The sequence below is a fragment of the Gadus macrocephalus genome, chromosome 4 (assembly GCF_031168955.1).
Source record: "Gadus macrocephalus chromosome 4, ASM3116895v1".
Taxonomy (NCBI): domain Eukaryota; kingdom Metazoa; phylum Chordata; class Actinopteri; order Gadiformes; family Gadidae; genus Gadus; species Gadus macrocephalus.
In genome coordinates, this window is record NC_082385.1 from 16,727,042 (window position 1) to 16,754,093 (window position 27,052).

At 43.6% G+C, this 27,052-nt stretch overlaps 2 protein-coding genes across 2 annotated transcripts in view; both read right to left on the minus strand.

Moving 5' to 3' along the window:
* The window catches only part of LOC132456257 (proteinase-activated receptor 2-like), a 155,117-nt gene that overhangs the window by 15,979 nt on the left and 112,086 nt on the right, over positions 1-27,052 (minus strand). The window lies entirely within an intron of this gene.
* Positions 13,483-14,714, minus strand: LOC132456598 (proteinase-activated receptor 2-like). The gene is made up of 2 exons (XM_060051011.1): positions 14,711-14,714; positions 13,483-14,652 (listed from the first exon to the last, which is right to left on the minus strand). Exons 1-2 carry the CDS (start codon positions 14,712-14,714, stop codon positions 13,487-13,489), a joined length of 1,170 nt encoding a protein of 389 aa, XP_059906994.1. The 3' UTR covers positions 13,483-13,486.

Consider the following 27,052-nt stretch of genomic DNA (forward strand, 5'->3'; position numbering starts at 1 on the left):
AGCTTGTGTTAATTGAATTTCCTTAATTTAATTTAGAAAATAGATTATAGGTAATAGACAGATAGATAGATAATAGATAGATAGATGGGTAGATAGGTGAGCAGGCATTTAATAACTGGTAAATCTTTTTTATTATTATTATTCACGTTATCCCGTAACATTTAGCTATTACTGTGTAGGGAAATAGATAAATACAATGCAATACAATACAAATATAAAGTTAGGAACCCTAATAAATGTAATTTGTAAAAAAATCTGTCTTGTCGCACTCAATGAACGAGTTCGCGAATGTTCAAGAACCTTCCAACGTCATTCAACGCGAATGCCCGACGCGATCGTCTGTTGCCAGGTAGGTTTGGAATGGATTACTATGGATGACGTAGGCCGGTAAAATTTTCGCCCCCGGTACAATTTTAACGTGACACCGCTTCTAGATTGTTGTTGTTGACGCTGCTGCGTCCGGTCGTACGTCCTGATAATGTCTGTACGTCATACGACGTCTTCTCTGGTGATGCGTTAAATGACTACCGTAATAACTGGTCTTTGAGTCTGCGCGCATTTTTCCCCCATTCAGTGTCAAAATCTGGGACATTTCCGGGGACAGCTTTGACCCTTAGTTACTTGTATTTATATCGAGCCGGTTCCGCGTTTGGGGGTCTGTGCCGTAAAGCAATTCGTTACTTCGCGAGACCCGAGACTCCCGCGAGAGTGGGCGGCGGGTCGCCGGCAGAAACCTATTCCCTTTCTCCGCCAAGATGCGCAAGGGGGAGTCGAAACAACAAACAATCGAACAAAAATGTATAATAGAACCATCGCAATGACTCTTAGCCTGTTATATTAAGGTAAATCAAGCCAAAAAAGTTACATAATTCCCCTTTCACTTGTGTCTGGTCTCTTTTCTGGTCCAACTTCTTTTTATTCTTCTTTTGTTCCACCGACAGTCGCCTCTTGTGTCCCTTATCAGTAGATTGATCTATGATGAATGCAACAATTGCCTCGCAACTGGCTGTTTATATCTAGCCGGTGCCATGTTTGGGGGTATGTCTGTGCCTTAAAGTATTTTTATAAATTACAATCTCATCATATCCGGATTGGGTCGGTCCGAACAGAGCATATGTTGCATATGCGCTTTTTCCTTGGAGAGGCGACATGGGGCAATGACACACCCACCAAACGACCCAGAAATGGTTGCAGAACCATCAGAATAACTCTCAACCTGCATAATTAATGTAATTTTGGCTAGAAAAGTTGCATAGTGGGCCTTTAAGTCAGCAGCGGCACGCTTCACAGCTGCCAAATATCGAAAGATGTAAAAAAAGACGTTCAAATGCAATCTTCCAGGTCACATGACCGGCACCAATTTTTTCTCGCAGAAACACACGCACGCACGCACGCACACACACTAACAATCAGAACAGCTCAGCTATTCTATATAGCTATATATTCAAACTTGATCACTTCAGATATTTGTTTAACTCTATTCACTTTATTTGTTCTCAACTATTTTAAATTGTTTAAATGGTGTGCATGTTTACATTGTTTTCTCCATTTAGACTGTTGAAACTCCTTCACTTGATTTTTAGCCATTTAACATTTCTTGATGTCTTAAACTATGTGGCTTTAATAAAACATATTTTCAACCACACTATGCACTACAGCATTACCCGCAATTTCTGCAGGAAATGCATTTTCCATTTGCATCTGTGACTCTAAGGGTGAAATACATGTTTTAGCAAGATCGTTTTCAGATCGCTCTTAATTCAACAGATGGCATTAAAAGGTGTGTAGAATGGCCCATACCAGCGTTTCACAACATCATGGGGCCAGGCACATCAAAACACGGAAATGTAACTCACACCAAGTTGTAGGAAATTATTATTTTTTAAAAGCTCACGCACGCTCAATATTTGTATTGGCATGAAGCAAGAAATGGCATTAAGTTACGGTCAACAGTATCTTAAACAGTTATATTTCAAACACAGAGGGTTCCACGAGAGACCTACTGAATATCTTGTCAGGAACAATTTATAAATATTTATACAATCTCAAAGTCAGCTAATAACCTTTCTAGGAAGGACTCTGGAGTGGGGCTTGGTCTGAATCACTGCACCACACCTAATATAGAAATCTGAAGAATAAGTCCCGCCTCCGAGGCTGCCATTTCCCTCTGTCAAATGTCTTGGTGTTTTTGAATGATAGTACACAGTAGGTAGAAAGAGTACTAAAATATTTTACTCAAGTACAAGTACTGTTACTCTGTTGAAATTGTACTCAAGTACGAGTAAATTTACTGGTCAAAAAATCTACTCAAGTAAAAGTAAAAAGTAAATAATTTAAAATGTACTTTAAGTAAAAGTAAAAAGTTACTTTTTTACAATCAGTGTTTTCTGCCTCTACTGTGATGTGCAAAAGCCCACCTGGGAAATCGAAAGCCCACCTGGCAAATTCCCATTGTCATTGTGACACAGCACACAGTGCTCAGTCACTGCACACAACAAAATTGCATTTATGCCTCAAGGCCAATTTCCACCGGAATCGGCACGGAAGCACCACGGCAGCGAAGCGGCTGTGTTCCGTACTGCAATCCCCACTGGAAGCGGCACGGACACGTTCCGACAGATGGCTCAAGGCGTAAATAATTATAATAAGTATTCATACAATATTATTCACGAGTTATATTGAAACCATATATATTATAATATACATTATAATATATATATATACATAGGCCTACCTTATAATCAACCATACACATGACATAACCCATTAAATACGGTAGACCTATGATTTCTAGATGTCATGGCAACGTCCACTCGCGACACTGGACTTGCGAGGCATCGACGCAGACTTTCATTTCTTCTTTGCCACTGATTAGGTATTGATACCATACCATAGATAGACTGTATAATATATAAATACCCTGTGAATTGCATAGGGATCGATGTGAGCTCATGAATATTCATGCACAAAGGCAAACTGATTGGCTGTAGTCGTGTTCTGAGACACGGCAGCGAACCGGCAACTTTCAGAAATAGAAGAGACAAGTATCGTAAACGAAGTGCCGGTTTGGGGACGGTTCCTTGCCGTGCCGGTGCCGTATCCAGTGGAATAGCCTACGTTCACTTGAATGGTTTCTATTATTTTCGGCGAGCGATTCGCTGCCGTGCCGCTTCCGTGCCGATTCCAGTGGAAATTGGCCTTCACCCATGCAAGGGAGCAGCCCCAAATGGCAAAATGACTACTCACGGTAAAATCATTTCCAAAACACATTTCTTTTAATTTAAAAAAGTGCTACATAAACTACATAGTGCTACATTCAGCAAAAAGTGCCATCATCGTTTGAGTGAGAGACAGATCGTACGCGCACACTCTTTATAAAATAACTAGGTTCTAGGCTAGAATTCTAGAGCTGCCGGCGCGCAGGGGCACAACGTTCAGTTTTTTACATCCCATAATTCATTACCAGAACACGTTTTTTTTGTTTCAGTGATTTTTTCTTTTACTCAGTAACGCTTGTGCTGTAAAATGTACCGAAGTACATTAATCCAAAGAATATGTACTTAAGTAAAAGTAAAATTACACATTTTAAAAAGTAGTTAAAAAAGTACAAGTACACAAAAAAGCTACTCAATTACAGTAACGCGAGTAATGTAATTCGTTACTTTCCACCTCTGCACAGTAGCGGTTCCTTGCCGAGCTCACCAGGGAGGCAAACATGAACATTCATGAACGCTCGCAGTGCTCCCGCACATGCATGTCTTTTCTAAAGCGTAGTCCTACACAACTTTAAAAAAACATACTCGCGTGACGTGTCGTTTGGAGGCGCCGTTAGAGAGGATAATAACTCAAATAAACTAGACACTTAACGGCCCCATCTATAAATGAGGCTGATTATGTGAACAGGAAAGGCTATCACAGTATAAATGTTCAGGTAAGTATACGCAGCCTATATTGGCTATTTCCAATATCTCCATGATGGTTTGTTAATCGCTGTCAATCTTATGTTTTTATCATTACTAGGGCTCAGTCTGATTTCATTGCTCATTGCTCAACCCTCATTGCTCATTGCTCAACCCTAACCCTAACTTTTAAACCGACCCCCTACCTCTACCCTTCTTCCCCTACTAAATGGGACAACCCTACCCTGTGACGTCATCGCTAGTCCTGTTGGGAAAAATAACCTGCTGAGTACATCACATGTACATTATAAATATAGCTAACTCCTACCCTAGCCTGATGAGCACATCACATGGACACATTATAATATAGTCAACTCTTGCTCTAACCCAACAACACAAACATGATAATATATAGTCAGGTCAAGGCCGGAGCTGAAGGCCCCATCTCCCAGGCAGGCAGATGGTGGACACTCAGACAATGCACCAGTATCATCTCCAGAACGGGAGAGCCACATTAATTTAGACATTTTGAGAGCTCTTCCCCGTTAGGAGGAACCAAGAGATACCTCTGCCCACACCAGGGGCCTGAGAGCCACATTAAATGATCACACACGAGACATTTCAGGGGGGCACTCCCCGTTTTAATTTATCACACCGGAGACACGAGGAACTCTCCCTGTTACGAAGCCCTCTCAGGGCCTGGGAGCCAAAACACACCGAACCGCACACACCTCAAACGCACACACCTCATCGAGAGGAGGATACAGCATAAGACTGCACCACACAGGGACTCTTCACCTTCTTCTGAAGCAGACCTTCCACGGAGGCGAAGCTCCAGACGAACCATCAGCGCTGATTAGGGACTTAGACATATTCGATTTCTCACGCTTTATGACTCTGTATAACCGTTGCCACTTTACTTAATAAATCCAAGGTCCTCGTGCCGATAGACTTTATTACCTCTCCGTCTCATTTTATCTGGTCCAGTAGCTAGACAGACCGTTTTTCCCCACAATTTGGTGACCCACGACGTGATTTTTTCTGAATTGAACCGCAACTGGGAAACGAGAGACGGAGAGCGGCACGACCTCGGGACCCCGGAGCACCGGACCGATTCCTGCAGTCTCACCTCGCGCGCGCCCAACAAAAGGTAGGCAGAACCTGTTGATAAAATCCAAACTCTGCATAGTTATATAGGAATCACATTAGGAGGTGAGACTGTGAGAGCGGTTCGCTACGGGATATCTCGTGGGGACGAATAGGACTGCATCCCAGTATTTCCCCATAAACCCGATTGACCCTGAACGCGTGACACATCGAATATCGGCTCGTTGCATGGTGAAAGAATACCCTCGAGACCATAGGGCCTATAATAATCGGTCATAGTGATACAAGACTACCGATGGCCTAGTGATAAATGCCTGGGCCAAGAGTGGACCCGGAGGGATGCCTGGACCGCGGGTGGAATCCAGAGGGAATGAGAAGAAGAACACTAGGGCCTATAATAATCGGTCATAGTGATACAAGACTACCGATGGCCTAGTGATAAATGCCTGGGCCAAGAGTGGACCCGGAGGGATGCCTGGACCGCGGGTGGAATCCAGAGGGAATGAGAAGAAAAACACTAGGGCCTATAATAATCGGTCATAGTGATACAAGACTACCGATGGCCTAGTGATAAATGCCTGGGCCAAGAGTGGACCCGGAGGGATGCCTGGACCGCGGGTGGAATCCAGAGGGAATGAGAAGAAAAACACTAGGGCCTATAATAATCGGTCATAGTGATACAAGACTACCGATGGCCTAGTGATAAATGCCTGGGCCAAGAGTGGACCCGGAGGGATGCCTGGACCGCGGGTGGAATCCAGAGGGAATGAGAAGAAAAAAAAAAAAAACTAGGGCCTATAAGAATCGGTCATAGTGATACAAGACTACCGATGGCCAAGTAATAAATGTGTATTAAATAATTCTATGTGGTAAGAAGGTTAGAGTCCCTTTGCAGAGGGAACCGTATGCCTGGGGCACGAGTGACACACAGAGAGACAGTGTGTGTATGCGCGAGTGAGAGAGAGAGAGAGACGGGGTGGCTGTGTGTGTGTGTAAGAGGCCCAGAGAAAAAAAAAAAAAAAAAAGAGAACAAGCGTATCTGTGAGCCGGCTAAATATAGAAATAAATCATTCAATGATAACCCGGGTGTGTGTGTGCAGCGTTTCCTTGCTTTGTTATGCTCAACGCTATGTGTGCAGCGCTTGCTTGCTTTGTTGTGCTCAACGCTATTTTGCCGTGTCTGATGATTGTGGGCGCGGGACACAGAATGTGAAGTCTGTTGATATGTTTCTGTGTGCGTCTGCGAGAAAGAGGGAATCTGTGAGTGAATCAGTGGGTGTGTATGCGTGGCCCGCTCTATCTTGACCCGTTAAAACGGGTAAAGGAAAGAATAGATCGATTGATAATAATGAATAATGTCTCTCTGACGTATTGCTTCGGTCTATGGCTTAACCTGCGGACTTAGATAAATTGACAAATGACAAATAACCTTTTACGGCGTTGCTTCCATTTACTGTTGGACCCGTTAAAAACTAGACCTAGATAAGTTGACAAGGATAAGTGATATCTCTTTTACTGTGTTTCTTTGAATTACTACTGGACCTGTCGCATAGATAAACTACGTGTGTGCGTCTGCGGGAGACAGAACGAGAGGTCTGTTGATATGTCTCTGTGTGTGCGTTTAGAGGAGACAGAGTGAGAATGGCTGTGTGCGTCTCTGTGCGCGTGTACGCAAGAGGTGATGTTTCTGTGTGTGCGTTCGGAGGAGACAGAATGAGAAAGGTCTGTTTAGGTGTGTGTGTGTGTGTGTGTGTGTGTTTGTGTGAGAGGGAGCGAGAGAGATAGCAAGGAGAGATAGCAAGGAGAGCTAAAGTCGGAGGACGATCGAGAGGGACCATTTTCCCTCTAGACAGTTGGAGGTAGCGATAGAGTGCGTGTTTTTCTAACAATGAACGGCTGTTTCAGGACCACGAGAAGGGACTCTGTATGGTTTTCAGGCCCAGAGTGTAATCCCCTTTCCCATATGTGTAGTCCTCCCATTTGAGGTCCCCGTCCACCATATTTGAAGTCCTCTACTCCACCTCATGTTGTAGTTCCCCTCCCTAAAATTGTATGGAAGTTAGAACCTGTGAGGGTGTTTTGGTTCGGCCTGACGAGGCCTGTACCAATTTCGGTGGTCAGCTTCTAGTTTTGTGTATATAGAAATTTGGAAAGGGGGAGCAGTATTAAGTTATATATAATAAAGTGAAAAGTTATTTGTGAATGAAGGGACAGAAGGATCTTTTTGTGTGTGAGAGATAGTTATTAGGCCTTGTTCCATGATGGAGAGTTGAGGATGTTGCATTCCAGGCTTATCTGTTAACGGTCCTACTCCTAGCTGCTGCTTGACCCTAAGGGGAGCGAGGAAGGGTGAGAGAGAGAGAACACATTTCCCCCCCCATTTGTCGACCTACACCATTCAGGCAGTACAGAGAGACACACTAACACACAGTACAGAGAAAGGAAATAGAGTGCGTTCAACTGAAAGCGTGTGGTGGCCATACGCCATAAAATACCACATATCAAAGGAATGCAGGTAGAGCTCTGTTGAGTTTTCAGGCTTTGATAAATTTGTAGTTCCCTGTCTGCCATGTTTGAAGTTCTTTGTAGTCTCTGTCCATAGGTTTCACCTGAACAACCCCTCTGCTGGCCGAGAAAAGGAACTACCCATGGTTTCTCTCACACCCAGCCCCCAGAGCACACTCGCTTTCAAGGCGTTATGGCCGCACCCAACGTGGGAGGGAGACACGCAGAGAGAGAGAGAAGCCACATTCCACCCTTATCTGTTGTCTTGCACCAAACAGCACCCCGTACTGAGGAGGGAGAGAGAGCGTGTTCTCCTGAAGGAGAGAGAGAGTCACAGGGAGACACGCAGCGGATATTCACATTATGGCTAATTTGTTTTTCTTTAAGTTTAGTTTTAGTTTTGTTTTTTATTCAGGATGATGAACATCCTGACACAGTTACCATTCAGGATGAAGAACATCAAAGTTCATGAGGAGGTTATAAGGACAATAACGTTGATACTTTAATAGGACAACAGTGATGATAATCTAATGCAATTGGACTAAAGAAGGTGTTGCTATTAACTAAGTGATTCATATTATTTTCACACAGGAAAGAATAATTGAATAAATATGGATATGATAAAGAAGGAGAATAATAATAAAATAAAATAAAGTAATCTTGATAAACTGTACAAGTAGGACTACACCTATTAAAATATGGGGTGTATCTCTTTGGTCAAGGATGACAGGTGGATTGAAGCCACATCTGCTGGGAAGGGGTCCTACATGCTATGTTGTCAATTTGGATTCGGAAGTAGTGGGTTTACCTTTCAAATGCCACTACTGCTGCTGCAATAATTTTAACTCTGATAAATTACCTTTTGTCTTATAGTCCCCCTGATGTGTATCCATTACGCACGCTTGGCTGCATAGGACAGATGGGGCTGAAGACTCTGTCTCCATCCCTCCACTTTGCGATCTATACTACCATATGGGTGGGGGTTGATTGTATTCCAGGTACGGCATCCTGCAGCGAGCCAGTATGGAAGGCTGGTTAGCCAACGACGGGTAAGATCCCACCTTGACACCCGGGACGACCTAAGGCAGGCACAGTCACGATTACTTGGCAGAGTCGCTGTGGGCACTGGCTCACTTGATCATGAAGTGACGAGCTGCAACAATCATGGGAAGTCCCGTCTGGGGTGTAGGGTGGAGGAGGAACAGGAGTCAGATATGTCAGCTCTGGCAGCAGAGGTGGTCTTGGAACGGGGCATGTCGCGTTTTATTTTATTTTACCTTTGTGGTATAGAAGGCCACTAACGCATGTACGTTTTTCGGTTTAGTGCATGACTTTGGAACAGCGTGGTCTCCGGCGGCTGATGGTAAACCCACCCATATTGGGCTTTGGTTTTGGACATACTGGTTTCGATTTCCCTTCCCAAAAGATTGGTTTTAGTTTGCTGATGGTTAAGGTTAGACGTTTCGACGTTGGTTGCACCAACGGCGTTCCTAGATTTGCTTATCATTTAATGTGCATGGTTTTGACCATTGCCCAAGGGGGAGGTATTGAGGAGAATTAAAAAAAATATATATATATATATAAAAAAAATAATATAATAATAATAATAATAATAATAATAATAATAATAATAATAATAATAATAATAATAATAATAATTAGAAAACAAGGTTTTTCTTCACCATACTTGCAAACAATGATTGACATCCAGCTAAATGAGTGTGAAATATTTGAAAAAACAGTGTTCAACAGATGGGTAGAAGCAGTCCCATCAGAAGACCAAAATGCGGTTACGGTAATCAAGGTTCTGACTAGAGAAGTCATGCCAAGGTTTGGAATTCCGTCACAAATTAGCTCAGGCAATAGGGCAGCGTTTATTCAGAAAACACTCAAACAAGTGATTTAACATCTGCATGTCAAACAAAGATTAGGCTGTGTCTACATTCCTCAAACCACAAGGTATGGTGGAGAGAGGAATGGGACGCTTGAGACGAAGATTAACAAAGTTAAATTAGAGTACTAAATTAAAGGACTAATGCACTACGGTTGACACTAATGAGTTATCGCATGAAAACTAACAGAACGACGCATCTAACCCTGCATGAAATGCTTAAGGGTCGACCCATGCATTCACCTAACATTCAAGGGTCCCAAAAGGGACTTCCATTAGAGTAATTAGAAATAGAATTAAGGAAAATATGTTTGAACATCTAACTGTTGTACATAAGTTTGTAATTCCAGCAAGAGAAACACGAAGTTCCAGGGCCAGAGGAGGAGCCAGATGCAGACACGCCCGGAGCTGACCAACCACCCAAGGATGATGCAATCAGATTTCGCACCGGATGGGTCGGTGGCCAGGGTGCTGGCAGGGTTACAGTCCCTCAGATTAGATTTGGCAGAGAGCTCCGGCATTAATGACCCCTTCACAGGATGGATGGAGAGCCCAATGAGCGATGGGCGCTACAGGTGCAGCAGGTGCCATCCAAGCTTACCTGGGGATCGAGTATACACCGGAGAGTTTGGACGCGGGACCGCCAGAGGGGCCCGACCTGATCCGGCTGGTGAACATGGTGGGCTGCCCCATTCCCGTCCCCGCCAACGGCACCACCCCCCTCCCACCTGATGCTTATTGTTACACGACCAGTTAACTCCTCCTCACATCCTTAGTGTGCGGTCATCTAGGGATGGGTTGAGGGGGATTGCCATTCGTTGTTTACCTCATATCTTTCTGATATTATTACTATTATTTAGGGACACGTTTCATGGTTACATTTCTTTCCTGTGATTGTTATTGTGTAGTGTCTGTGTGATTGTTGCATTTTTGTTATATTGTTATTGTTTACTGTTAGTCTTATTGCTGCTTTTTGCTGATACTGTTTTTGTTTGGAGTTTGTTTTATTGATGCATTTTGTTGTTATTATTATGGTTTGGTGTTAGTTTTGTTGTGTGGCCAGCTTTGTTGTTGGTTGTTGTTTTTTGGTGTCGTCTGATGTCTGTTTTTTGTATTATTGTATGCTTGTGGTATGTTTTTTGTGTATTACCTGCTGCCACTTTACTTGGTATTGTCTGCTCGCGATGTAAGGCCGGGGTGGATGCCACCCCCTAGGTGGGGTGTGTATGGCATACCCATGTCTGAAGCATGGGTAGCGTTTCTCCCACGTGGTTCCCCATACACCCGGTCCAGCGAATTGTTTTGGTCCCATGCTCATGGTTGTTTGTTTTTATGGTCATTTGCCTTCTTTCTGTTATTTCTAATGGTGTTATGATGGTAGTCCCGTGCTGGAGTCCTATCCCTCGTACCCCAAATGAGTAAAAGTCGTCTTGCGACGACTTGAGGGGGATATGTTGGGAAAAATAACCTGCTGAGTACATCACATGTACATTATAAATATAGCTAACTCCTACCCTAGCCTGATGAGCACATCACATGGACACATTATAATATAGTCAACTCTTGCTCTAACCCAACAACACAAACATGATAATATATAGTCAGGTCAAGGCCGGAGCTGAAGGCCCCATCTCCCAGGCAGGCAGATGGTGGACACTCAGACAATGCACCAGTATCATCTCCAGAACGGGAGAGCCACATTAATTTAGACATTTTGAGAGCTCTTCCCCGTTAGGAGGAACCAAGAGATACCTCTGCCCACACCAGGGGCCTGAGAGCCACATTAAATTATCACACACGAGACATTTCAGGGGGGCACTCCCCGTTTTAATTTATCACACCGGAGACACGAGGAACTCTCCCTGTTACGAAGCCCTCTCAGGGCCTGGGAGCCAAAACACACCGAACCGCACACACCTCAAACGCACACACCTCATCGAGAGGAGGATACAGCATAAGACTGCACCACACAGGGACTCTTCACCTTCTTCTGAAGCAGACCTTCCACGGAGGCGAAGCTCCAGACGAACCATCAGCGCTGATTAGGGACTTAGACATATTCGATTTCTCACGCTTTATGACTCTGTATAACCGTTGCCACTTTACTTAATAAATCCAAGGTCCTCGTGCCGATAGACTTTATTACCTCTCCGTCTCATTTTATCTGGTCCAGTAGCTAGACAGACCGTTTTTCCCCACAGTCCCTACCATGTGACATCATCATTAGTCGTCGACGGCTTGTATGTCATTACTCGTCGACGCCGTATATGTAAACAGACGCGACAAGATTGTTGCCGGTTCACAATGCCTTCTTCAGCTGCAGTGTTTTCTCTAGCTTGGGTGTTAAACATCTTCTTGAGGTTGAGGTTGCAAGACAAGCGGAGCAATCTTAGAAAAAGAGTTTTTCAAGGACGTATTTGACGCATGGGAATGCTGGTGGATCGGTTTGAGGCATGTAGAACAGACTGTGAAACAAGTATAGTTGTAGTTATCATAGCCACAACATGCTAAATACTAACGTCAATTTCTTGGATCAAGCTCTTTGTAATACACGCAATGTCAAAAAAAACAACTGTCTGAATTGCGACAGTTGCATTGGATGTAACTACTAATGCGTTTGTGCTTCCCCACTCCCCAAACGCGTTTGGGGATGGGGAAGGAAACGTCATGCATATCTGGAATTTTTTTCCCCGCAGTTGCAAGTCGTAAAAACTCCTTCAGATTCAGAGTAAATTATGTGAATTTATTTCCCTTTCCAGACCAAGGGTCCGCAGTACTGCAAGCTGAATCTGAACGTGCCCATACTGCGGTTGTGGTTCAACGTCAAGCTTGAGCTGAAGTGGGACTTCCGCCTCCGCAGACGAGCCATGCATGGTCTGAAGAGACTTCTAGAGGGACCAGGACCATGGTTGAGGTCATGAATTCGAAGTCCTCACCTACGTGTACTGGCTGGCTCATGGACTTTCGTATCGGGTTGTATCCAGCGTGTTCATTGTGCCAAGATCCACAGTCCGTCATATCATCGACAGAGTAGCAAACAGCATATGGATTAACCTGAAGCGCACCATCTGTTTCCCACACGCAGGAGAGCTTCAGGCAGTTGGGCAAGGATTTGCCCAGATTTCAGGGAGCCCTGCCTTCGGCAATGTTGTGGGAGCAATAGATGGCTGCCACATCAGGGTCAAACCCCTCTACTGCACAGAATCAACTATTTGAATTACAAAGGGTTCTTTTCGTTAAACATGCATGCTATTTGTAATTCTGATGGGTCTATTTCTTGATATTTTTGTTGGCTACCCGGGGTCAGTTCATGAACAGAAAAGAAAAGAAAAACAGCAGTTTTTACACGGCAAAACGGTACCCTCCCCATGGTTACATTCTTCTGGGGGATGGTGGTTGTCCCTGTATAAATACGCCCATCTGCATAATAACCCCGTACTCCTTTGCCGCGTGGTTTTTGGAGCCATAAGGATTAGAGGGGGCGGTCGATAGCAACCACCATAGCAACCATGACGGTCAAGTGACTGGATGCAGCCCCATTGAAAGAAATAGAATGCCACCCTACACACTCAGGAGATTAATGATTTTTAAATGATTATGACCATGAAGTCTTTATTTGTATGGGTTTACATTTCGTTCTGTGTAGCATGGAAAAATTTGAGAAACACTCCCATTCAGAATGCATTAGTTTACATTTCGTTCTTTGGAGCACGGTTATTTTTATTTATTTATTTATTTTCAGTTTTTGTGGAGGTGCTGCAAAGATGCTAATTTTTCTGCAATAATCCAAAATCCAATGGAAAAACCTGTTGGCTTTTTGTCAAGGGAAACCCAGGTCGACGCTCACTTCCGGGTTGGCCAACATACGTCATCCCTCCACCACTCTATACTGTAAAAACACATGTTCAAGTTGAATGATAATGCATGAATTTATTCTTTATTCTGCCATAGTATTTAAGGGGGGGGGGGGGAAATACAATTATTTTGGCCATGGTGGATCCAGATCTGTTCCGGAGCATTTTAGCACCTCGGGCAACAGCGCAGGGTTCCCAGGTCCTGCCTGCAAAAAACGTCCTGCCCACGGTCAGCAGCTGCTGCTCTTGGTCTTCCCAGAGCTGTCAGAGCTGTACGTACTCTTCTTGGACTTCTTGGAGTTCTTGAGTGCATTGAAGGACACGCGCATGCGCTCTGCCTTGCGCTGGCTGCGGCAGATGAGCGTGTTCCGTATGTGTTTGCGGAAGTCCTCCGAGATAAAGTAGTAGACGAAGGGGTCGATGCAGCTGTTGAGGCTGGCCAGGCACAGGGTGATGATGTAGAAGCCGTAGCCGTTGTTGGTCCTCTGGGCCAGCAGGAGGCCGTAGTGCACCAGCAGCATGATGTTACTGGGACTGAAGCACACCAGGAACATGACCAACACGGTGATGATCAGCGCCACCGCCTTGCGTCGTTTCTTGGCGATGGCCTCGTCCGTCATGGAGCTCCACAGGGCCTTGAGCATCAGCACGTAGGCCACCACGCACACCGCCGCCGGAACTATGAATCCCAGGATGCCCATGGTCAGGAAGTAGCCGGCCGCCAACTCCCTCTGGTTACGAAGGGTGACGTCATGGCACGTGACAATGTCCATGTTGCTGACCCTCACCGTCTGGTCGTACAGGAAGAGGGGCGTGGTTAGGACCCAGACCGCCAGCCAGATCAACACGGAGACGGCCACGCTCACAGTGTTGTCCTTTCGTTGCCGGGACAATGGCTGGATGACACCCCAGTAGCGCTGAATGCTGATGCAGGCAATGAAGGCGGTGGAGCAGTACATGTTGGCGTAGAAGAACCCCACCAGGACCTTGCACAGACCCTCGCCATAGATCCAGTTATTGCCGTTGAAGTGGTAGGCGATCTTCAGAGGGATCCAGATGACAAAGAGCAGGTCACACAGCGCCAGGTTGGCCATGAAGATGGAGGACGGGTTCTTCTTCTTTGTCCGGAATAGAAACACCCAGAGGGCCAGAGCGTTGGCAGGCAGACCCACGACAAATACGATGATGTAGACGATGGGGAGGAAGACTGTGGTCAGCGGACTCTTCAAGACCGATCCATCTCCGACGCTGATGGTCACACTTCTGACGCTGATGTTCACACTTCCGACGCTGATATTAGCACTTCCGATGCTGATATTCACACTTCCGATGCTGATATTCACACTTCCGACGTTTGCATTCTCTTCCGGGTCGCCTATAAAGCCTCGATCGTCGTCTGGAATGAAATACAAAGAAAGTATTGCTGTGTCCAACTGAAAGTTCCACTTTAAAACACATATTCAATGCCTCAGGCAAACTTTACTTTTTAGGTGAATGCTCCTTCAACAATCTTTCACCTAGAGACTCTATTCTAATTTTCAAATATTTAGATTAGCTTGGAATCGTAAAAAAAAAAAAAAATGTTTTTTTTACTTTTTTACTTTTTAAATATAAATTCTTACATTGGAAGTCAATGGGAGGACGGTGGAGCTGTCACGCCAAATTTGTACCGGGTGCCAAATTTGTACCGGGTGCCAAATTTGTACCGGGCACGTCATCAGTTGTCCGTTGCCAGGCAACGGACAACTGATTACGTAAGGGTTGTCCGTTTCCGGGCAGGTTTCAAAAAACATTCTCGCTCATGTTGCCATAGACGAAATAACATAATACAGATAACGGATCGCTAGATAACACTTGTTTTTACTTTATATTTGTATTGTATTTAATTGTTTAATCAAATTTAGCTAGTAAACTGAGTGTTTAAAGCGGGTTTCAAAAAACATTCGCGCTCATGTTGCCAAAGACGAAATAACATAATGCAGAAAACGGATCGCTAGATAACACTTGTTTTTACTTTATATTTGTAATGTATTTAAGGTAACCCTTCCTTTTACAGTCCCCTAATTACTAGGTATTTACCCGGTACATACATGGTAAATCATAGTGTATTACTGGGTAATTGCCACTGGTAATAAGAAGGTAAATACAGAGGTAGTTACCCGGTAAATCATAGTGTATTACTGGGTAATTACCACTGGTAATAAGAAGGTAAATAGAGGAATTATCCGGTAAATTATAGTGTATTACTGTGTAATTACCACTGGTAATAAGAAGGTAAATACAGAGGAATTACAGCTGAAGTACTAAGTAAAACCTCCACTATTACCCATCAACTCAACTAAGTAGCGTGTAGTTGTAACTGTTTTAGGTTGGTAATAACTCCGATATTGTGTACTTCCTAGGAAATTAGGCAACCAATTCTTATAAACACCTATTATCCAAGGTTTATGTTGGTAACAGCCCAAATTTAATGATGTACTATCTAGAAATTAGCATAGTGCTTTCCAATAAAATACTATTTCTTAGTTATTATTCATAGCTACACCCATTTAGAAAGGGTTTATTCGATTTACCACTATGGAATTACTTACCTGGTAACAACCCTCTGCAGGAACAGTTTTCCTCTAGTGTCATGGTACATCTTCTTAAATACTGGGTACAAAGCCGTTTGTTTCCATGGTATTACCAGGTTCTTACCATATAATTTATAATAGATTCCATTATCCATGCAGTCAACACAAACATGTACCATGTACGTTCTGCGACGTTACCAAGTAAAACACGACAACTTACCCAGTAATTATGCTGAAACTGTACTGTAAAAGGAAGCCTCGTTTGTTTCCATGGTATTACCAGGTTCTTACCATATAATTTGTAATACATTATTCCCTTTTCCATGCAGTCAACACAAACTTGTACCATGTACGTTCTGTGACGTTACCAAGTAAAACACGACAATTTACCCAGTAATTAAGCTGAAACTGTACTGTAAAAGGAAGCCTCGTTTGTTTCCATGGTATTACCAGGTTCTTACCATATAATTTGTAATACATTATTCCCTTTTCCATGCAGTCAACACAAACTTGTACCATGTACGTTCTGTGACGTTACCAAGTAAAACACGACAATTTACCCAGTAATTAAGCTGAAACTGTACTGTAAAAGGAAGCCTCGTTTGTTTCCATGGTATTACCAGGTTCTTACCATATAATTTGTAATACATTATTCCCTTTTCCATGCAGTCAACACAAACTTGTACCATGTACGTTACCAAGTAAAACACGACAATTTACCCAGCAATTAAGCTGAAACTGTACTGTAAAAGGAAGCCTCGTTTGTTTCCATGGTATTACCAGGTTCTTACCATATAATTTGTAATACATTATTCCCTTTTCCATGCAGTCAACACAAACTTGTACCATGTACGTTCTGCGACGTTACCAAGTAAAACACGACAATTTACCCAGTAATTAAGCTGAAACTGTACTGTAAAAGGAAGCCTTGTTTATTTCCATGGTATTACCAGGTTCTTACCATATAATTTGTAATACATTATTCCCTTTTCCATGCAGTCAACACAAACTTGTACCATGTACATTCTGCGACGTTACCAAGTAAAACACGACAATTTACCCAGTAAGTAAGCTGAAACTGTACTGTAAAAGGAAGCCTAGTTTGTTTCCATGGTATTACCAGGCTCTTACCATATAAGTTGTAACTGGTTATTCCCTTTTCCATGCAATCAACACAAACCATATATGTTCTGCAACATCGTTCACCAGTAGTTAAGCACTTTAATTGTTGTTATAAAACCCCAAACCACTGTTGATGAAAGGCATATTAGAATTAAACAAAATCAAAGGCTTATCTTTCAAACAATGCATATCTCACAAACAGGCACTGAACACTGAAGAAATCGGACAAAAAAAAGAGCCGTCCACATCAACTCAATTTAAATGTTACTGAGGGTGTTTTCATAAAACACATGACATTGTTATGGCAAGTGACCACATGGAAGACTGCTTCAACCTCTTCAATTTGAATAAGCGGTGAATGCCATGCAGCAATCTGCCTATGGGAGCATCTTTGTGGTCATTCGCAAACCAATGAGTCCACTCGATGAATGAGAGATGACTCTTTAGTGTCTTCTCTGTGAGGTATCCCTGCAGTCTCCACATCTGGGATTTGAAGGCTGAACAAGACCTGACCAGGTACCTCCAAATCTCCCCTTCCATACTGTAATAAAGAATCAGAAGACAAGAAAATAAACATTAGGACTGTCAATTAATGAACATTTCTAGAACATGTAGAACTCAAAGATTATTTTTGTTTATTAGTTAAAAAAGGATGCTGATCCTCTGGCCATTGTGTTTGGTCATATTGAAAAGAGAAAAAGGCATAGCCATAAATACAGTTAATAGGACGGGAGGGGACAGGCTGTTAGCTCCGATTAGCACTTTAGCATCGAGCTAGCGGAGCTTCTGTCATTCAAATAACTCGGACATGTTGTTTAAAACCTATAACACCCAATTTATTAAAATATCCGGATTTAATCGGGCTCTCTCCCATAAGTACAGTTAATAGGACGGGAAGAGACAGGCTCTGTTAGCCCCGGTTAGCGCAATGCTAAAGAGCAGCTCTACCGGAGCATGCCACCTCAACAGGTGCAAGTTAGCCTCCGGTTTGATATTCGCCGGATATTCGGTTTACCACCCAATCGGATTCATCAACATAAGTGCAATACATTACGGGCTTAGTATGTTGAGGACGGTTTAGGACGGCGTATCGCGAAAATCACAAACACATGTTGTCGCCATCGATGTCTGTGCAACAACGTCATTTACGTTCTGGCTGCTACCTGTTTTAGGGACCGTCAACAAGTTACACTCACCGACTGGTGGCAGAGACGTTACCATGGAATTGTTTCAGACAGGAAATTAATCACACAAATATATTGAAATATAGTTAATCATAATGCAGTTAATAGTTTAATATTCGACAAAAATCGACTAAACTATATTTGAAATTATTAATTGCATCCCGTTTAACAATAATGCAATATATTAGCAAAGTTACCTGCAGTAAGTAGCAGCCCACCATTGGCAACTACTACTACAATCAGGTGACAAAATGTATTTTTTTTAGTGATTTTTATGTTATTTTATATGATTTATTTCCAGAAACAATTCCATGGTAACGTCTCTGCCACCAGTCGGTTTGTGTAACTTGTTGACGGTCCCTAAAACAGGTAGCAGCCAGAACGTAAATGACGTTGTTGCACAGACATCGATGGCGACAACATGTGTTTGTGATTTTCGCGATACGCCGTCCTAAACCGTCCTCAACATACTAAGCCCGTAATGTATTGCACTTATGTTGATGAATCCGATTGGGTGGTAAACCGAATATCCGGCGAATATCAAACCGGAGGCTAACTTGCACCTGTTGAGGTGGCATGCTCCGGTAGAGCTGCTCTTTAGCATCGCGCTAACCGGGGCTAACAGAGCCTGTCTCTTCCCGTCCTATTAACTGTACTTATGGGAGAGAGCCCGATTAAATCCGGATATTTTAATAAATTGGGTGTTATAGGTTTTAAACAACATGTCCGAGTTATTTGAATGACAAGCTCCGCTAGCTCGATGCTAAAGTGCTAATCGGAGCTAACAGCCTGTCCCCTCCCGTCCTATTAACTGTATTTATGGCTATGCCTTTTTCTCTTTTCAATATGACCAAACACAATGGCCAGAGGATCAGCATCCTTTTTTAACTAATAAACTAAAATAATCTTTGAGTTCTACATGTTCTAGAAATGTTCATTAATTGACAGTCCTAATGTTTATTTTCTTGTCTTCTGATTCTTTATTACAGTATGGAAGGGGAGATTTGGAGGTACCTGGTCAGGTCTTGGTCAGCCTTCAAATCCCAGATGTGGAGACTGCAGGGATACCTCACAGAGAAGACACTAAAGAGTCATCTCTCATTCATCGAGTGGACTCATTGGTTTGCGAATGACCACAAAGATGCTCCCATAGGCAGATTGCTGCATGGCATTCACCGCTTATTCAAATTGAAGAGGTTGAAGCAGTCTTCCTTGTGGTCACTTGCCATAACAATGTCATGTGTTTTATGAAAACAACATCAGTAACATTTAAATTGAGTTGATGTGGACGGCTTTTTTTTGTCCGATTTCTTCAGTGTTCAGTGCCTGTTTGTGAGATATGCATTGTTTGAAAGATAAGCCTTTGATTTTGTTTAATTCTAATATGCCTTTCATCAACAGTGGTTTTGGGTTTTATAACAACAATTAAAGTGCTTAACTACTGGTGAACGATGTTCCAGAACATATATGGTTTGTGTTGATTGCATGGAAAAGGGAATAACCAGTTACAACTTACATGGTAAGAGCCTGGTAATACCATGGAAACAAACTAGGCTTCCTTTTACAGTACAGTTTCAGCTTACTTACTGGGTAAATTGTCGTGTTTTACTTGGTAACGTCGCAGAACGTACTTGGTACAAGTTTGTGTTGACTGCATGGACAATGAAATGTATTATAAATTATATGGCAAGAACCTGGTAATACCATGGAAACAAACGAGGTTTCCTTTTACAGTACAGTTTCAGCTTAATTACTGGGTAAGTTGTCGTGTTTTACTTGGTAACGTCGCAGAACGTACATGGTACATGTTTGTGTTGACTGCATCGATAATGGAATCTATTATAAATTATATGGTAAGAACCTGGTAATACCATGGAAACAAACGGCTTTGTACCCAGTATTTAAGAAGATGTACCATGACACTAGAGGAAAACTTCCTGCAGAGGGTTGTTACCAGGTAAGTAATTCCATAGTGGTAAATCGAATAAACCCTTTCTAAATGGGTGTAGCTATGAATAATAACTAAGAAATAGTATTTTATTGGAAAGCACTATGCTAATTTCTAGATAGTACATCATTAAATTTGGGCTGTTACCAACATAAACCTTGGATAATAGGTCTTTATAAGAATTGGTTGCCTAATTTCCTAGGAAGTACACAATATCGGAGTTATTACCAACCTAAATCAGTTACAACTACACGCTACTTAGTTGAGTTGATGGGTAATAGTGGAGGTTTTACTTAGTACTTCAGCTGTAATTCCTCTGTATTTACCTTCTTATTACCAGTGGTAATTACACAGTAATACACTATAATTTACCGGATAATTCCTCTGTATTTACCTTCTTATTACCAGTGGTAATTACCCAGTAATACACTATGATTTACCATGTATTTACCGGGTAACTACCTCTGTATTTACCTTCTTATTACCAGTGGCAATTACCCAGTAATACACTATGATTTACCATGTATGTACCGGGTAAATACCTAGTAATTAGGGGACTGTAAAAGGAAGGGTTACTGTATTTAATTGTTTAATCAGATTTAGCAAGTAAACTGAGTGTTTAAAGCAGGTCAAGGACGAAATAGCACAATACAGATAACGGATCGCTAGATAACACCTGTTTTGAACGAGCTTGAAGGTTCGCGAATGTTCGTGAACCTTTCACGTCATTCGACGTGATCGTCCGTTGCCAGGCAACGGACGACGCGATCATCTGTTGCCAGGCAGGTTTGGAAGGGATTACGTATGGATGACGTGCCCGGTACAAATTTGGCACCCGGTACAAATTTGGCGTGACAGAGCCGTCCCCCCATTCTCTGACACTTCAAATTTCGTAACTTGGTCATTTAAAAAAATCGAACCTTCATTCAAACATTTAATAAATCAACACACTTGTATCTTCATGTATAACAGATTTTCGATTAAATTTTTCCGAATCACAGTTTAACTTTGTACATTTTCAGTTGGTCTCATTCTGTTGAGGCTCGAAAATGAGGACGTTAAAGATAGTTGACGCTCTAGCTAGCCCAAGGTGGCTTTCACAAAAGCTAACCATTATGGAAGTCGAAGAGCCTAAACAACCTCAATATTTAAACTAGAAACACAATGTCAAGCTTAAACTGTTACGTTATTTCTTATTACACTGGCGCTAAAATGATTAATCGATTGGAAACATGATGGTTTTATATTGGGCGGTTGTCTGTGGGGAAACCCGTTTATATGGCTAGAGGCTAGGTGCTTGCTACATATGCGGTTTACTCCCGGTAGAAGCTACATGCTAACAACAATGCTTAAAGTATATTTTTTCACATCATGCTATCAACACAAACGATATATATATTCCATATGAAAGCTAAGCCCCAAAGGGATAAGCCTCATCATTTTGTGAGCTTATTTCGATGTAAAGGAATAAGGCCAATAACATCAGTTTCCAATTTACCACCACACACACACACACACACACACACACAGAGAACAGCTCAGCTTTTCTTTAATTCATCTCAAATTACGGTGGTGCTGAGCATTCACCATATAAAAAAAAGTTTCACAGCTAATGTAGCCGTTAGCACACGCAGGATCTCGTAATTACGAGATAATATCTCGTAATTACGAGATAAGGATCTCGTAATTACGAGATAAGGATCTCGTAATTACGAGAAAAGATCTCGTAATTACGAGATACGGATCTCGTAATTATGAGAAAAGGATCTCGTAATTACGAGATAAAATATCATATTTACGACATAAGGATCTCGTTCACGAGAAAAGGATCACGCCTCTCATTCATCAATAACGTTGCTGTCTAGCTGCAGGCCGGCAAAGATGACGCTATCTGACGCTATCGTATTTAATCTCCTGCTCGGGTTGAGGCATTGGGTAATATTGATGTTCCTTAAAAGTGAGGAGGGCATTAATATAAGTATGTCAACGTTGCGCAGACATCTGAAGTCATTGGCCGGCAAAGATGACGCTATCCGACGCTATCGTGCTTTATTTCCTGCTCGGGTTGAGGCATTGGGAAATATGGATGTTCCTTAAAAGTGAGGAGGACATTAATATAAGTATGTCAACATTGCGCAGATGTCACAAACGCCTCGGCTCAAAGGCGTCGAACATAGGGAAACAGACAGTCGGGTAACGCTCAATACAATAATGATATTTATTGACAGGCAGTTTCCATAAATACACACGGGCGCAGAGAATACATTGCGACCGCTGCATCCAGCCGTCAAACCGCGTCTAGAGAGAGAGAGAGTGAATTGGGCCACAGGGCGCTGCCTTTATCCCCGGCAGCCAGAACACGGCTGCGTGCAATTCCCTCGTTACACCGGGAACACTCAAGCTCCTCCTACAGGCCAAAGAGAGCAGTACAACACATAAACAGCATACAAGCCTATTCCTATACCCTACAGGCAGAGGGAGGAATAGGCCTAGCGCTCAAGGAACAGAGCGGGACGTCACATCACTCCCCCCCAAAAGACAGGAGCCCACCTCATTGGCTTCTGGGAAAAACATTACAAAATATCAATCACCACAAGTTACTTTATCAAGTGTATATCCTTGCCCACATAAACCCATAAAAAAAAACATATTTTTAATAACACAGGCCTATAACACACCCCTGTTCCAAAAAAATGCACATCAAACCAACAGCCAAACACTCCACAAACAGTCATAGCCTACTCACAACCTTATTACCGCCTCCACTCTCCCGCATATCCGGCGCCTGGATACACGGGACACCTGAAGCGGAACACGACATGACATGAGACAGACAGACAGACAGACAGACAGACAGACAGACATTCACCCTCACTCCATTACATTTTCCCGGCCACGGTCATACGGTGTCTTCATCCTCTTAAGAGCACGACCCCGATTTTCGCTCGCCATCTTCCATGCAAGGAACAGCTTCCGACGAAAACCTGGGACATGGTCGGCCAAGCTCTCTGGTGGTTCTGTACCGCCCAACTCACTGCCCAAGACAGACGGAGGTGTCCGCACCCTGTGACCGTAGACGAGGTCACTAGGAACAAATCCCGTACTTTCCTGCACGACTGCCCGTGCCGCCAGCAAGAGCCATGGTAAACCCTCTGCCCAATCTCTCTTCAACTCAATGCCAGACCCTGACTCCGGCAGGGGCCCAACACAGTCAATGATCAGGTGCTCAAAAGGAGTACCAGCAGATTGGGTAAGCGCCACCACTTGACCGGACGCAGTACCTGCAAGAGGCAACCCGTCTTGGACAAAATAGTCATGCTCCTCACCCTGATCATCCACAATCATCGCATAACACCCTTCCAAGGTGGCGTCCTCCTTCTGAGCCTCAATGACCCCATCCACAGACAATGGCGCTGGTAACACTGGAATGACCATCTTCGCCAACGTCGCAGGAACCCCAGATGAATCCTCCACCGGCGCACAAGCCACAGCACGAGTCACCGCGCAGGCAGTGAACACCTCCGAGAACTCATCAGAACACTTGTTAGACTCAACTGACAGTTCCACTCCTGTAGGCCTACTGACCACAGGCGTTGGTGGAGATTGAAAAGGAAAAACTGAACCATGTCCCAAATTGTTGCCCAAAATCAAATCAATGCCATCCACAGGCAGCGAAGGACGAACAGCGATCGTCACTTCTCCGTTTACGAAACCGGAATCTAGGTCAACCCTATGCAGAGGTACAGGAAACGAATGCAACCCAATTCCTCGAATCAAGACCGTACTACCAGTGTCTGAGGCTGAGGAAAAGGCGAGCACAGACTGACGGATTAAACTTTCTGAGGCTCCAGTGTCGCGCAAAATTTTGACTGGCACTCTCTGAGAGTCACCAACCAACGACACAAACCCATCACTAACAAAAGGAGCATAAACAGCGTCAGGAACAGTCGGCACCACACACAAGCTTTCATCCTCGCCCGATACCGTAGAACACTCGGAACGCAACAGTTCGCCCGTACCTGCATTCGCACTCTTCTTGTGACCAAACCTAACCGAGGACACACAACCAACCTCTCTCTAGACGCGGTTTGACGGCTGGATGGAGCGGTCGCAATGTATTCTCTGCGCCCGTGTGTATTTATGGAAACTGCCTGTCAATAAATATCATTATTGTATTGAGCGTTACCCGACGGTGTCTGTTTCCCTATGTTCGACGCCTTTGAGCCAAGGCGTTTGTGACATCCTGTGTAACCCTGACCAGAGCGCCGCTGGAAAGCCGGTTGCTGCTCTTGCCGATAATAGTCCTTCCGTGGAGAAAATTCACGCGGGTAACTCTTGTGTGTTAAGACATAGCCATCGGCAAGAGAACTAGCCTCAGAGACAGTTTTGACCTTATGTTCGTTCACATAAGTAGCCACCCGTTCGGGCAAGATGTTCTTGAACTGCTCCACCATCATTAAATTACACAACGAATCAAAACCATCAACACCCTCAGCTGCAAGCCAACGATGGAACAAACTGGACTGCTCCCTGGCTGCCTCAGAGTATGTTTGTTCTTCCGACTTTTGATGATTCCGAAAACGCTGTCGGTACGCCTCAGGGACAAGCTCGTATGCTTTCAGCACCGCCTCCTTAACCGTTTTATAGTTTTTCCGATCGGTTGCGGACAGAGCGACATACGCCTCTTGGGATTTCCCGTACAAGGCAGTCTGCAACAATAAAACTTGTTCCTCACCAGTCCACTCCAGATCACTAGCGACACTTTCAAACAGGGAAAAAAAAACATCTGGGTCCCTCTCATTGAACTTAACCATACTCGCAAGACTCGATGGCTGTTTGGAATTCCCATATTTCCCCTCCGCCATCAGGTCCAGGCGAAAACGTTCCAACCGTAACTTATCCTGCTCCAAAAAACGTTCCTGCTCCCTTTCCTCCGCGTCAAATCTTTTGTGCTCGAGTTGCATTTGCAAAATAACTTTTTGCTCCTCAAAAGATAGCCCACTATAAGCCATAGCGGACTCAGATTTCTGACCGGGCGACTGCTCCATAACTGGATCGACAATCGGAGAACAAAAGAAGGGCAACACGTCTTTTACCTTTAAACTCTCACAAATCAAATCTACCAAACGGTCCTTCCTGGCAGTTCTCGGCAACGTAATCTCAATTGAATACCGTTCTGCAACCTCTAGTAACTGCTTAACCGTTAGTGTTAACAACAAGCTCTCCGATGGAGCTTCCCAAAACGCATCCAATGCGCTCATAACCAACCCACGAAACGAAAAAGAAATACGATCCAAACAATGTTCAACGCGGCTAGCACAGTAGGGAAAACCAATTACAGAGCGTCCCCCTAAACATTTACCCCCCGCCTAAACTCACCTATCTTCTGACGGAGTCCCAGAACAGTGGATTAGTGAACAAACGAAATGCACACCCACCAATACCGTCAGATGCCAGCCATCCCGACCAAAGTCGATGCAGCCTTACTCTGCAGCGGTGACCACCGGTCCAGACTCAGTCTCCGGAACCTATGACCCAGCGCGGAGGTGCTCTAAATGGGGACAGCGTTTGCTCTTGAAATCAGCCACCCCACTATGAAAGCCGCGATTTCACCCCGCAAAACAAAACTTATGAAATCGTGCCTAAATTAACGTTACCGCTTGACAGCGCAGATCTCCCCTAACAACCAGGCGAGTACACAGCAGGCTCAAACCACGCCCACTACTACAGCTTCATTCACAAAAAAAAACTCGCCAGTTAGCACCAGACCTACTCACCCCACGCCACAACAGGCCGTGGAACTCCAAGTAGCCTAGTCTAAGTTACCGCACGTCGCTATCACAGCCAACATGGGCCTTAAACACTGCTTGAAGCAGACAGTTACCGGATCTTCTGATCCCGGACGAGCCCCCAAATGTCACAAACACCTCGGCTCAAAGGCGTCGAACATAGGGAAACAGACACCGTCGGGTAACGCTCAATACAATAATGATATTTATTGACAGGCAGTTTCCATAAATACACACGGGCGCAGAGAATACATTGCGACCGCTGCATCCAGCCGTCAAACCGCGTCTAGAGAGAGAGAGTGAATTGGGCCACAGGGCGCTGCCTTTATCCCCGGCAGCCAGAACACGGCTGCGTGCAATTCCCTCGTTACACCGGGAACACTCAAGCTCCTCCTACAGGCCAAAGAGAGCAGTACAACACATAAACAGCATACAAGCCTATTCCTATACCCTACAGGCAGAGGGAGGAATAGGCCTAGCGCTCAAGGAACAGAGCGGGACGTCACACAGACATCTGAAGTCATTGGGACTGTTCAGGAGAAAAGCCCAGTCGGAGCTGCTACAAGTGGCTCTCTTCCTGCAGGAGCAGTTGAACCAGTACGGGATGCTTGTTCCATCATTTGATGCCCCTCGAATATTGACGCGTTAATTGTTCAGTGGAACCCAGAAGTGGAAATGTTGTTGTCGTGGTGGTTTAAAGGGCATGTGGCTGGCCCCTCACATTGCAGCTCTTAAAAGTTGAATACAGCAGTGCATTATGTGTTTAACTTTATACCATGCATTATTGTTCAGAAAACGTCTTACCTCAAGCTCTTTTCCAATTAATGAGCTAAATTGTTTTTATACAAATCAATAAAATATTGTTTTTGTGGGGAAATATAATTTGTCCCACTGCCCACATTCGATTTTGTTTTAATATTGGCTGTGACAGTATGTCACATAATTAATGTATTCAAGTTAAAAATACTATGTTCATAGTAAAGGCAAACCCTGTCAGTTGTTAAATTATTTAAAAAAAACCTTCACAGTGGTATAATGAGCACATACCGCTGACTGAAGTGATCTATTGCTTTTATACAACGGTTACTATTATGGCAAAACGAAAGTCATAGACACACTACATTTAAAAAAACAAAACAAGAAAGTCAAAGTAGCTGTTTTATTAAAGAATACAAAAAAG